At 35.7% G+C, this 12,511-nt stretch overlaps 1 protein-coding gene across 4 annotated transcripts in view; it reads right to left on the bottom strand.

Annotated features, from left to right (window-relative positions):
- The window catches only part of triob (trio Rho guanine nucleotide exchange factor b), a 137,796-nt gene that overhangs the window by 51,314 nt on the left and 73,971 nt on the right, over positions 1-12,511 (bottom strand). For all 4 annotated transcript variants that reach the window (XM_058746790.1, XM_058746789.1, XM_058746788.1 and 1 more), the window contains 3 exons: positions 12,226-12,395; positions 11,472-11,646; positions 1,923-2,118 (listed from right to left, as the gene is read on the bottom strand). In XM_058746790.1, coding sequence (XP_058602773.1) covers positions 1,923-2,118; positions 11,472-11,646; positions 12,226-12,395 — 541 coding nt within the window. The remainder of the gene's footprint in view (positions 1-1,922; positions 2,119-11,471; positions 11,647-12,225; positions 12,396-12,511) is intronic.

Below are 12,511 nucleotides of genomic sequence, written 5' to 3' on the forward strand. Positions count from 1 at the left end.
ACTATGCATGCTAACAAGAAAGTAGTTAATAGTGAGAATTGCTCCCTAAAATAAAGTGTATTCTAATTTCTGATACATTTCTCAAAATATCTTTTGTCATGTTTCATAGAAGAAAGTAAGTCATATAAGTTTAGAAGTACAGTATGTAGAACAATAGCTCTTTGGCAGCATCAAAACTTTGCTCAGTTCGTTTTAGCATCCCGACTATCCAGACACAGCGACATTAATTCGAGCAATAGTGCGAGTTTAGGACAGGAGGGGACTTCAGCTTTAAAGGCATTGAAATGAAATTTGCAATGCATTTAACTTCTGTAATGTGACCTTTTTGTCAATGTTCTGATGGAATGTTTTATTTTACACATAGGAATTTGTATCATAGAAAGTCAGCTATGATATTATTAGTTTAAATTCACAAAATCACTTATGTTATTACATTCTGATTAACATTTCTTTCTTTAGAATAATGTGCACTGATGAATCATGCACAACGCAACCTGCAATATGCATGATTTCAAACTGTCTTTATAGTCAGAATTGCCAGAAGTAGCATGACTTTTGTTTAAACTAAACCAACCAACTAAATCAACAAAAAGGATAACTGACCTATGTAACAATAACATGTAAAGAAGTGCAGATACCTGGGTTTAAGCATTGTTATCACACACACACACACACACACACACACACAAACATACTCACATTTTATACCCGTAGCCCAGAGCTGCATTGGGCTAAAGCTTTGATAGTACTCCAGTTTTGCGTTTGTAAATGTACCTCCACAAAAGGATGCTGGTAAAATGAGGATTTGTTTTGCTCTCTGCTATCTGTGCGTGCTGTCAGATGTCAAATCTTGAGTGTGTGTGTGACCAGTGATTTTGCTAGGCAGTGTGAGTCTATAGGATTACAGGGTCGGGTGAGAGGAAGGGAGGGCTGATGGGTGCCTGGATGGACCTGATGTGTTTGGCTTTAGAGTTTAGCGTTTAGCTGCATCCACTCCTCCCCCCTTAAGCCTGCTCTGGACTGACACACTAACACACACACTCACACACATCTCTGATGCCTCATGACAGTGATCCCGTGACCGCAAAGGTTGGCTTACAAAAACATCATATAAAGTCATGCACTCTGCAGATTGTGCACAGATCTCAAATGCATTATTAGCACAAAAAAAAAAACATTTACACGTGTTATGGATCAGATATCTTGATTTAGTGCCATACTGCTTGTGTGTGCATGCCGGATAGAATACATAGTCACCTGACCACCTGTAATGTACTGCAAGTGGACTTTTGTGTGTGTACCCTTACAAAAAAAGTACTGTGGTGGCTACCAAACAATGACACTATCAAAGTGCAGTTGCATTTTTCTGTGCTCTCTGAATTTTAAGCAGCAAAATCCAGTTAAAAAATCCCCATGCACATTTTGAGACAGGTACAGTTGGTCAAGCAAATTCGCTGTATTGACCAATAGAAAGCTGCTTGTTCTGAAAGTTTTGCCGCAAGATTTCACCTGAATTCACTAATGTGACCTCACCTTCAGACCAGTTTTTTTTTGTTGTATTATTTAGATACTATAACAGTTTTAATATTTTTTTATTTAGATTTTTATATTTTCATTTTTATTTTGTGCTTTTTAAAATGTTATTATTATCATTTTTTTTATTATTATTACTATTTAGCTTAAATTTGTTTCATATCTTCCAGAAATGCGTTTTTGCAGTGATGTCTGTTTAACATGTTCATATACAGTATATAATTAAAAAAAAAAATTATGTTTCTTTATCTAAATAATTAAATACCATGGTATTCCAAAAATCATAGTATTTCCAGTGAACTCTGTCCCAAAACAACGTGTGGCTTTACATTTAAATGCAGTGATAGAATCTCTTAACCTAGTATAGAAATGTTTGAATGTGTGCTCACCTGAGGCCTGAACTTCTGTGACATACTGCAGGAGTTCCTGTCCCTGGTGTATGACGTGGAAGGTGAGGTTGTTCATGGTGAGAGCTTTATCTGCGTGATGCTGCAGTCTCTGCTCAGCTAGTGTCAGATCCTCAGTGTCAAACTCATTCATCTGCTGAGACAGCTCCTCATTCCATGACTCTAGGTCTGAGATGACCTACACAACACATCCACACAAACAACACCATAATAAGGCATGTATCAGTGACCATATCTACAGAAAATGAGTGAGCAGGTTTTTAAATTAATTTTATTATTCTGAAAATGCAAATATTGGATACAGTAGTTAATTTTATACTTAAAAAAACATAACATTTAGTATTTAAAATAAAGAATATTGTATTATAGCTGTATGGAAATAGACCTTAATCAAGATAAAAATAGATAAAGTATGGGAATAAAAAGTATAAAATATCCTTATTTCGTTCATTGTTCATTCCATTCAAAAATGTAGCCTACTCTGACTGAGGAGAAATATTTTACAAATTTGATTTTTTTTTTACGCATTGATAGTCTAATTTAGACATTCTACTAAACATAAGTAACTACAAGTCATTAGAGTATTAGTAGACTGTCTGCTTAATATCTTTATTTGGATGGTTCTGCTGACTGTAGGTAACTTTGCAAGTACATGTCAACTTATTCTACTAACCTGAACACTAAAAGTCTACTAATACTCTAATGACAGTTAGCTGACATGTAGTTGTAAAGTTACTTATAGTTAGTAGAACGTTAAAATATTAAAATAAAAATAAAGCGTAACAGATTTTTCTGTGCATACATTGCCTTCAAAAGGTGACTAATGCATGTGTGACCCTGGACCACAAAACCAGTCTTAAGTGTCAATTTTTCGAAATCGAGATTTATATATCGTCTGAAATCTGAATAAATAAGCTTTCCATTGTCATATGGTTTGTTAGGATCGGGCAATATTTGGCCGAGATACAACTATTTGAAAATCTGGAATCTGAGGGTGCAAAACAATCAAAATATTGAGAAAATCGCCTTTAAAGTTGTCCAAATGAAGTCCTCAGCAATGCATATTACTAATCAAAAATGAAGTTTTGATATATTTACTGTAGGAAATTTACAAAATATGTTAATGGAACCATGATCTTTACTTAATATCCTAATGATTTCTGGCATAAAAGAAAAATCGATAATTCTGACCCATACAATGTATTTTTGGCTATTGCTACAAACATAGCCGTGCAACTTAAGACTGGTTTTGTGGTCCAGGGTCACATATATAAAAGCACTTTCATGTAAAACATGTTTTAACCAGCATTACTTGTATTATTTAATATCTCCTTGTATTCATTCCAAAGGCGAATACTAAACATCTTCTATTTTCAATGTTTATTCAGTTTTGTTTAAAAAAGTGAGTGTTTGATTCCAGTACTTTTTGTGTCTTATTTGTCATCCTTGACTTGTAGTATTATATTTCGAATCAGCCATTGGCCAGTCTGCTCACTAGCTACTAGCACTGGCCATTAAACACACATATTAGTTGACTATTAAAAATGAATATTCACAGAATTTATGTCGAACATGCAAGAGAAAGTACACAACTTAATAGGCTGTAAAAAATTGACCTGACAACAGGTGGGTAAAAACAGGAGAAACAAGAATCAGAGAACAAGCAGTTCACTTCAGCCACGTTTAGCATCACACAACATAAGAGCATCTAATCAAAACTCACTAAATTATTCCTCTATATCACTACAGAAGACATTTGTCATTGATACAGCAATTGGTTTAAAGTTTAAAGTCATGATTTGAACAAATAATCCTCCCGTCAAAAGTCTAAAGCACTCACTCTGCACTGCTGTGTGGTTGAGAATTCCTCCTCTAATGAACATGAGCATTTTTCCCAGCTTTTCTGAGTGAAGCACTGATAAGGACAGCTGATGATGACTAGAACGGAACCACAAGCGTATTCTGTAAGAAGTAAATGTGTTCTTCAATGTGTGGGAGCAGCATTTGGGAAATCACACGCCCACTGCTGTACCTTCTGGCACCCTGCCGCCTTGACTGACAGTGCCGACCCGCCCTGCGCTGAGTAACTCCCTCACATCCGATGTAGGAGCTCACCTACAATCATCATCCATATTGGAAGTTATACACGACTGTGTACGGTTTTCAGGTTTGCTGTTTGTCTATACAAGGTCTTCTCGGTTTTACCTTATCTATCAGCAAAGTATCAGTGGAACGTGAGCGCCTTTAAAACTCCCCATGGAATGCAATACTCCTTGATCTGTATTGGATTATGTTACAGAGAGCGATATCACTTTTACTACAAAAGCCAGCTCGTTTTGTGGACTCTGATTACTTCATATAGGGTTTCCTACAAACAAAACATTTAAAACAGCCACCAAAGGTCAATCGCACAGCATGATGGGGTTTATGCAGGTTTATGCAAATGAGCAAAAGAATGGCATCTCATTTAACGTCATCACGAAACTGTCCATATTTATTGTATTATGTTTCTGAAATTCTTGTGCATGACTGTTCAGTGCATGTTATTCAACAGAAGAACGTGTTTTGTCTTTTGTAACTTTGCTCCACCTCTTAAACAACTTCTATTTTGGGTGACATCATCTAGGCCATTAGGGAAAACATACACTATATGGACAAAATTATTGGGACACCTGACCATCACACCAAAAAGGACTTTATTCATAGACATTAACATGGAGTTGGTTTCCACTCTTCTGGGAGGGCTTTCCACAATTTTTTTTTAAATTTTTGCCCATTTATCCAATAGAGCATTTGTGATGTCAAGTGCTGATACTGAATGAGAAAGCCTTGCTCACAATCTCCATTCCGGTTTGTCTCAAAGGTGTTGGATGGGGTTGAGATCAGGGCTCTGTGTGGGCCAGTCAAGTTCTTCCACACCAAACTCATCCAACCATGTCTTTAGGGACCTTGATTTGTGCACTGGGACATAGTCATGCTGGAATAGAAAAAAGACCTCCCCAAAGTGTTGCCACAATCTTACAAGTATAGCATTGCCCAAAATGTTTTCGTATTCTGAAACATGAAGATTTCCCTTCACTGGAAGCAAGGGGCCTAGCCCAACCCCTGAAAAACAGCCCCATACCATTATCCCTCATGCATTATGCAGTCAGGCAGGTAATGTTCTCCTGGCATCCACCAAATGTTCTCCTGGCATCCGCATGATTTGTCACTCCACAGAACATGTTTCCATTGCTCCAGAGTCCAGTGACAGTGTGCTTTGCATCACTCCATCCAACGCTTGGCATTGTACTTGGTGATGTGAAGCTTGCATGTAGCTGCTCGGCCATGGAAATCCATTTCATGAAGGTCTTTCATGCCAGTGGATGTGTGGAATTCTTCAGCTATGGACCCAGTAGAGTCTTGGTGACTTGGTGACCCCACTCCGTGACTTTAGATGGTCTTCCGCTTCGTGCATAAGTTGATCCTAAACACTTCTACAGTACTTTCCAATAATACCACTTACAGTTGAACCATATCAAGCAGGGATACAATTTCACAAACTGACTTAATGCAAAGATGACATCCTATCCAACACTTGAATTTATTTTCAAAACATTTTTTTTCATAAATGTTTGCACTTGCAGACTATATGGCTAGGTTGTTGATTTTATATACTTGTGGCAATGGGTCTGACGAAACACCTGAATCCAATAATTAAGAGGTGTGTTCCAATATTTTTGTACTAGGAACTAGGACCCTGTACTTAATGCTATACTGTACTTAACCCTTCCACAGCTGTACTTAATGCTATATATTCAAGGATCAGTACTATTTGACATATTCCACTATGTCTTTTTTTTACATTACTCATAACATAAAATAATATACCTTTTATTTGATATAATTACTTTTTGTTTATCTGTAAATTTGTGCTATATTTATTTACTAGGCATGTACAGTATGTGCCCTGTTTATTATGTTTATAATACCGGTATAGTTTATTGTTCATTGTCCTGTGTTTGTAGTTACATTGAGCGCACTATTGTGAGTACATTTGTATTGTCTGATTTGTATTGCTGCCAATGCAATTTAATTTCCGATATGGGACCAATAAAGTCTATCTATCATGTATTTTAGTATTTTACTTATCAAGTATTTTAAGTCCTTTCACAAAAAACTGTCAACATCTAAAACTGTAAAGCATCTATTAAATTATAAAGAAACACTGACTTGAGAATAGTGATCAATGGGGAAACAAGTGTTTTGGCTGAAAAATGATGCAGTTACAGCATCTACCAGCAGAGGCTAACTGTTCCAGGGTTGCTGCAGGATTTTTAAGCTCAAATTTAAGACTTTTTAAGACCTTTTTTAAGACCTGCACAAATAAAATTAATTCCATATGAGCAGGGTAGGGCAATGTCTATGGTAAACTGTAAAATGAATGTAAAAAAAATTATTTACAGTTTAGATAGAAGTTTTCACGAAACAAAATGTTTTATAAAATTATACACTTCACATTTCAGCCTTTAAACCATTTTTTAAGAAAATGGATGAGTCAAAAGTATTAATTATATTAATTTAAACAATTATCAATAAATTATTATATGTGACCCTGGACCACAAAAGCAGTCTTAAGTCAATGGGGTATATTTGTAGCAATAGCCAACAATACATTGTATGGGTCAAAATGATTGATTTTTCTTTTATGCCAAAAATCATTAGGACATTAAGTAAAGATCATGTTCCATGAAGATATTTTTGTAAATTTCCTACTGTAAATATATCAAAAGTAAAATTTTGATTAGTATTATGCATTGCTAAGGACTTCATATGGACAACTTTAAAGGCGATTTTCTCAATATTTAGATTTTTTTGCACCCTCAGATTCCAGATTTTCAAATAGTTGTACCTCGGCCAAATGTTGTCCGATCCGAACAAACCATACATCAATGGAAAGCTACTTTATTCAGATTTCAGACGATATATAAATCTCGATTTCGAAAAATTGACACTTAAGACTGGTTTTGTGGTCCAGGGTCACATATTAATTAAATAACATACAAACACATTTTAGTGTTTAGATTTTTATAACGAATTATCTCCTTATCGATCCACCAGTTCACATTTACAGCTCTGCGTGTTTGCAGGGTAAAAACATGGGTCGATTTTTGCATTGGTCTGAACAAAAACAACCCAATGTTCCTGCAATACTGGAGGCTGCAGTTCTAGGACTGCATAGGGCCCTATTTTTTGGGACAGCACCATCTATTCCAACAGAGGAGACCTGATTCAAACATCAAACAAACAGATGCAAACAAACAGCACATCAGACGTGAAGCGCTGCAGCTAATTAACTGAAGTCTCGCACAGACACAAGTCTTCTTTCCAATAAAACTGAATTTTAAACCAGAATATACTGAATATTGAAATAAATTAGGTTAAATATTTCAAGAGGGTTACCAACGGGTATGTTTAGAGTTAGGAGTTGGTTAGGACAATAATTAAGTGTATACAATTAAATAACTACATAATTCCTTAAAAATAATAATATACAGAATTGAATACCAAGTGCTATAAAATGGTATGAGCCACTAATATTCAGTCATTTAGCAGATGCTTTTATCCAAAGCGACTTATAAATGAGGACAATGGAAGCAATCAAAATCAACAAAAGAGCAATGATATGCAAGTGCTATAACAAGTCTCATTTAGCCTAACACAGTACATGTAGCAAGAGATTTTTTAAAAATTATATAATAAATAAAACGAAAGCATAGAATAGAAAAAGAATAGAGCAAGCTAGTGTTAGAGGCCTTTTTTGCTTTTGTTAATTGTATAATTAATAAAAAGAAAACAGAATACAAAAAGATTAGAAAAGCTAGTATTAGTTTTTTTTTTAAAGAATAGAATTAGAATAGAGAGAGGTGTGACGTTCTTCATTATCTCTTACATTTTTTTTGGCTCATTAAAAATTAATCTTGCTGCCACGTTCTGGATTAATTGTAAAGGTTTGATAGAACTGGCTGGAAGACCTGACACAATACATACATGCAAAAAATAAATAAATAAAATAAAATAATTAAAAAAAACAAACAAACAAACAAACAAAAAAACTATAGGGTCCTAGAAATCCAGTTCTGAAACTACAGCCTCCGGCTACTCACAACAACAGCCCTATTGAACATGAAGATTCATTCTCTGCCAGCAGGAGGCGCTTTCGAACGGTTTCCACGGTAACAGCAGAACACAAAGCAGCGCAGCACCTGACTTTGAAACGTGCAGCGCTCATATTTATTTATAGCCTTTTGAAGTTTAATCGTCACATTAAGCTGTGTCGCGATTCTGGTCTGTACCCAAATTTAAGACCTCTTGAAATCATAATTAAGACAATTTAAGACTTTTTATGGCCTTAAATTTGATAAAGTAAATTTAAGACCTTTTACGACTTTTTAAGGACCCGCGGGAACCCTGTGTTCATGCTAACCAGCCAAACCTTAAGCCTTTGGTGACATTACAAAAATTAAATAGGTTGTTTCATGTTGACTTTAAGAGTTTTGATTCAGAGCAACCGTGAATGTGATATTTATTTGATAAAGCTGTTAGTTTCTCAAACACCCTTTTGACAAAAGTGTGACTCACTTTCACATGTCCAGAGACACAATTCTCCATGACTCATAGTGCCGGCTGTGAAAAGAGCATCCATGATGGCTTTATCTTTGCTCAAGGCTTCTGCTCAGAATCTCTGAGATCAGTGGATTTTGTCTTTTAGCACTTTGTTCCTTGATCAGATCAAAACTGACAAGAAATATAGAAGCAAAAACACGTGGTATAGCCTTCTACCTCACAACTGATGCAGAACTGAAACTTTAAATTAATGTAATCAAGGGGTGGCTGCCTGATGGCTATGAGAAAAAAAAATATCGGCACCCTTGGTAAATATGATGAAAAGCAGACTGTGAAAATGAATCTGCATTGTTAATCCTTTTTATCTTTTATTTTAAAAATTCACAAAAATCTAACCTTTCATTGGATAATAAGAATTTATAGAATGGGGGGAAATATCATTATGAAATAAATGTTTTTCTCAAATGCACGTTGGACACAATTATTGTCACCCCTAGAAATTCTTATGAGTAAAATATCTCTGAAGTATATTTCCATTCATATTCACAATTTTGAGCACTCCAGGGTGATTATGAACATGAAATTATCCAGTCATGGCTTCCTGTTTCACAGAAATATAAATAGGAGGGAAAACAAAGCCCAAATTCACATAATCATCCATCACAATGAGAAAAACCAAAGAATATATTTCTGATGTGCAGCAAAAGATAATTGAGCTTCACAAATTAGTGAAGTGGCTTTAAGAAAAGAGCTAGAGCAGTGAAAATTCACATTTCCACCATCAGGGCAATAATTAAGAATTTCCAATCAACATAAAATGTTACGAAACTGCCTGGAAGAGGACGTGTGTCTATATCGTCCTAATGTACGGTGAGAAGGAGAGTTTGAGTGGCTAAAGACTCTCCAAGGACCACAGCTGGAGAATTGCAGAAAATAGTTTAGTCTCGGGGTCAGAAAACCTTAAAAAACATCACCACGTGTTGTTTGGGAGGGTTTCAAGAAAAATTCTCCTAGCTCATCCAAAAACAAACTCCAGCATATTCAGTTATCAGACACGGCCAGAACTTCAAATGGGACTGGCTTCTATGGTCAGATGAAACTAAAAAATGAGCTTTTTAGCTGCAAACACTCAAGATGGGTTTGGTGAACACAGGGATAAAAAGTACCCCATGTGTACAATGAAATATACTGATGTTGTGGGCCTATATTTCTGCTGGAGGTCCTGGACATCTTGTTTAGACACATGGCATCATGGATTCTATCAAATACCAACAGATAAAAAAATCAATAAGTGACTGACTCTGTTAGAAATCTTATAATGGGCCATGTTTGGATCTTCCAACCGTACAATAATCCAGACACAAACCTCAAAAACAAGACAAAAATGGGTCACTGAGCACAAAACCAAGCTTCTGCTATGGCCATTCCAGTCCTCTGACCTGAACCCTATAGAAAATGAGTGGGTGAACTGAAGAGAAGCAGCACCATTATGGAGCTGGCAATCTAAAGGGTCTGGAGTGATTCTGGATGAAGGAATGGTCTCTGATCTCTTGTCAGGTGTTCTCTAACCTCATCAGGCATTATAGGAGAAAATTTAGAGCTGTTAAACTGGCAAATGGAGGTTTCAAAAAGTATTGAATAAAAGGGCGTCGTTAATTGTGGCCAATGTGTATTAGAGAAAAACATTTATTTCATAATGATATTTCCACCCATTTTAAATTCTTATTATCCAATGAAAGGTTAGATTTTTGTGAACTTTTTAAATAAAAGATCAAAAGGATTAACAATGTAGATTAATTTCCACTGCCTTCTTTGATCATATTTACCAAGGGTGCCGATATTTTTGGCCATGACTGTATATATACAGCGATATTATAATTGAAAAACAAATATGTTTCTAAACTCAAATATTGAAATTTATTATATAATCATGAACAGTACTGGCTGAGCAACATGCAAAATGATTAAACACAACATAACTTAATTAGAAAAAACGGACTATTTTGGTTTGTAAATAACACTTCTACGAATTACACAAAAATAGAAAGCTGTATGAGTTGCGTACACAAATGCACTGCAAAATGTTAACTTCCATGAATGCAACCAGAAAACTATACATGCAGCTAGTGGGAAGACATCTCTCTACCTGTGTGTGTCCTTATAGCAACAGTCTCGTTACAATTTAGTCTATTTGTGACCCTGGACCACAAAACCAGTCTTAAGTCGCTGGGGTATATTTGTAGCAATAGCCAAAAATACATTGTATGGGTCAAAAATATCAATTTTTCTTTTATGCCAAAAATCATTAGGATATTAAGTAAAGATCATGTTCCATGAAGATATTTTGTAAATTTCTTAACGTAAATATATCCAAACTTAATTTTTGATTAGTAATATGCATTGCTAAGAACTTCATTTGGACAACTTTAAAGGCGATTTTCTCAATATTTAGATTTTTTTGCACCCACAGATTCCAGATTTGCCAAATATTGTCCGATCCTAACAAACCATACATCAATGGAAAGCTTATTTATTCAGCTTTCAGATGATGTATAAATCTCAATTTTGAAAAATTGACACTTAAGACTGGTTTTGTGGTCCAGGGTCACATTTAGTAACTTTACTTATTTTAAAATCCTCTGCTCACATTTATTTATTTATTTATTTTTGACATTTCAGCTACCTAAGTAGTACATCCATGTTTATGTTCATCTAAATGTATACCATATTTTTTCACTATTAATATAATTCAGTGTTTGAACTCCATTTGGAAAATTGATCAGCTAATGTTGATATGAGCTTCAGCTATTGATGATTAAAAAAATGCCCCCACTTGTCTTGAGTGTTATAATATATTGTTTACAACAAAACCAGTGGGTTATCATTTGAGAAGAAACTGTCAGACGTCATTAATTGTGGACTCACATCAATGGCATCTCGTTCAAAGATCCTGAGTTGGAGAAAGAGCTCCAGTTTGATCTTCCGTTCCTGAAACAGTTCCTCCATCTGAGCCTGGGCCTCATCCAGCTGCTGCAGGACGCTCTCGATGTGAGCCATAGAGCTGTTATGAGGGGTCTTATTGCTGGAGATTGCAGAGTCTCTGCAGTCAGAAAAAAAGAGCATGCACGAGTAAGAGAGACAACATCTGCTACAGAATATATACCATACAACTTCAATAAAGCATCTTCTTACTACAGTTTACTTAGTCTATGCAGATTAGGACATGGGTCACAGATAAACTCCACATGAAATAACATTGCAATATCAACAGTGATTGAAGATATAGAACTGCAGACATATAACTGAATAGTAAATGTGTTATTGAGAGTAACACATTTACTGATGTGTACAAACATGTGTAATTACACATTTGTAAGGTGCTCGTGGCGTGCATGGTTTTGTAGCCCGCTAAATTTGCTCTATTAATAAAACCTGAAAAACTTGCATTGGATTTCGGTCCCCATAAGGTCACTAGTTCCATAAAATGACTAAATAATTATACACAAATGCAAAAAGTGTCTGCAGGGTTAGGGTTTAGTAATTGTAATTATTGCAACAGACGTCAGTGGGATACTGAGGCTGTTGCATGACGTGCATATGTGTTTGTGTCAGAATTCTCATAACAATAAGTCAGCGTCATAATTTTCCACTAAACCGATGCTTTCTCATTGGGCAGTACCTGAGCTGCTGGATAAGATCCTCCCCTTCTTTAATGACGTTGACGGTGACCTGCAGTGTGGTTTGCTGCTGCTGACCGAAACGTTTGATCAGCTCCTGCACCGCCTCTACTGACTCAGCATAAACATCATCCAGCAACTCCTTCTGAAGCTCCTCCAACCATGTCCACAGCTGCAGAGAAATAACATCATTACCAGCCAATCAGAAACCTCACAATATCATGAACCAGTCAGTGACCTATTTAGTTCCATGGGTCTTTAAACAAATAACATTTGTTCTATGATCTA

This window comes from Onychostoma macrolepis, chromosome 16 (assembly GCF_012432095.1).
Source record: "Onychostoma macrolepis isolate SWU-2019 chromosome 16, ASM1243209v1, whole genome shotgun sequence".
NCBI classification, from domain to species: Eukaryota; Metazoa; Chordata; class Actinopteri; order Cypriniformes; family Cyprinidae; genus Onychostoma; species Onychostoma macrolepis.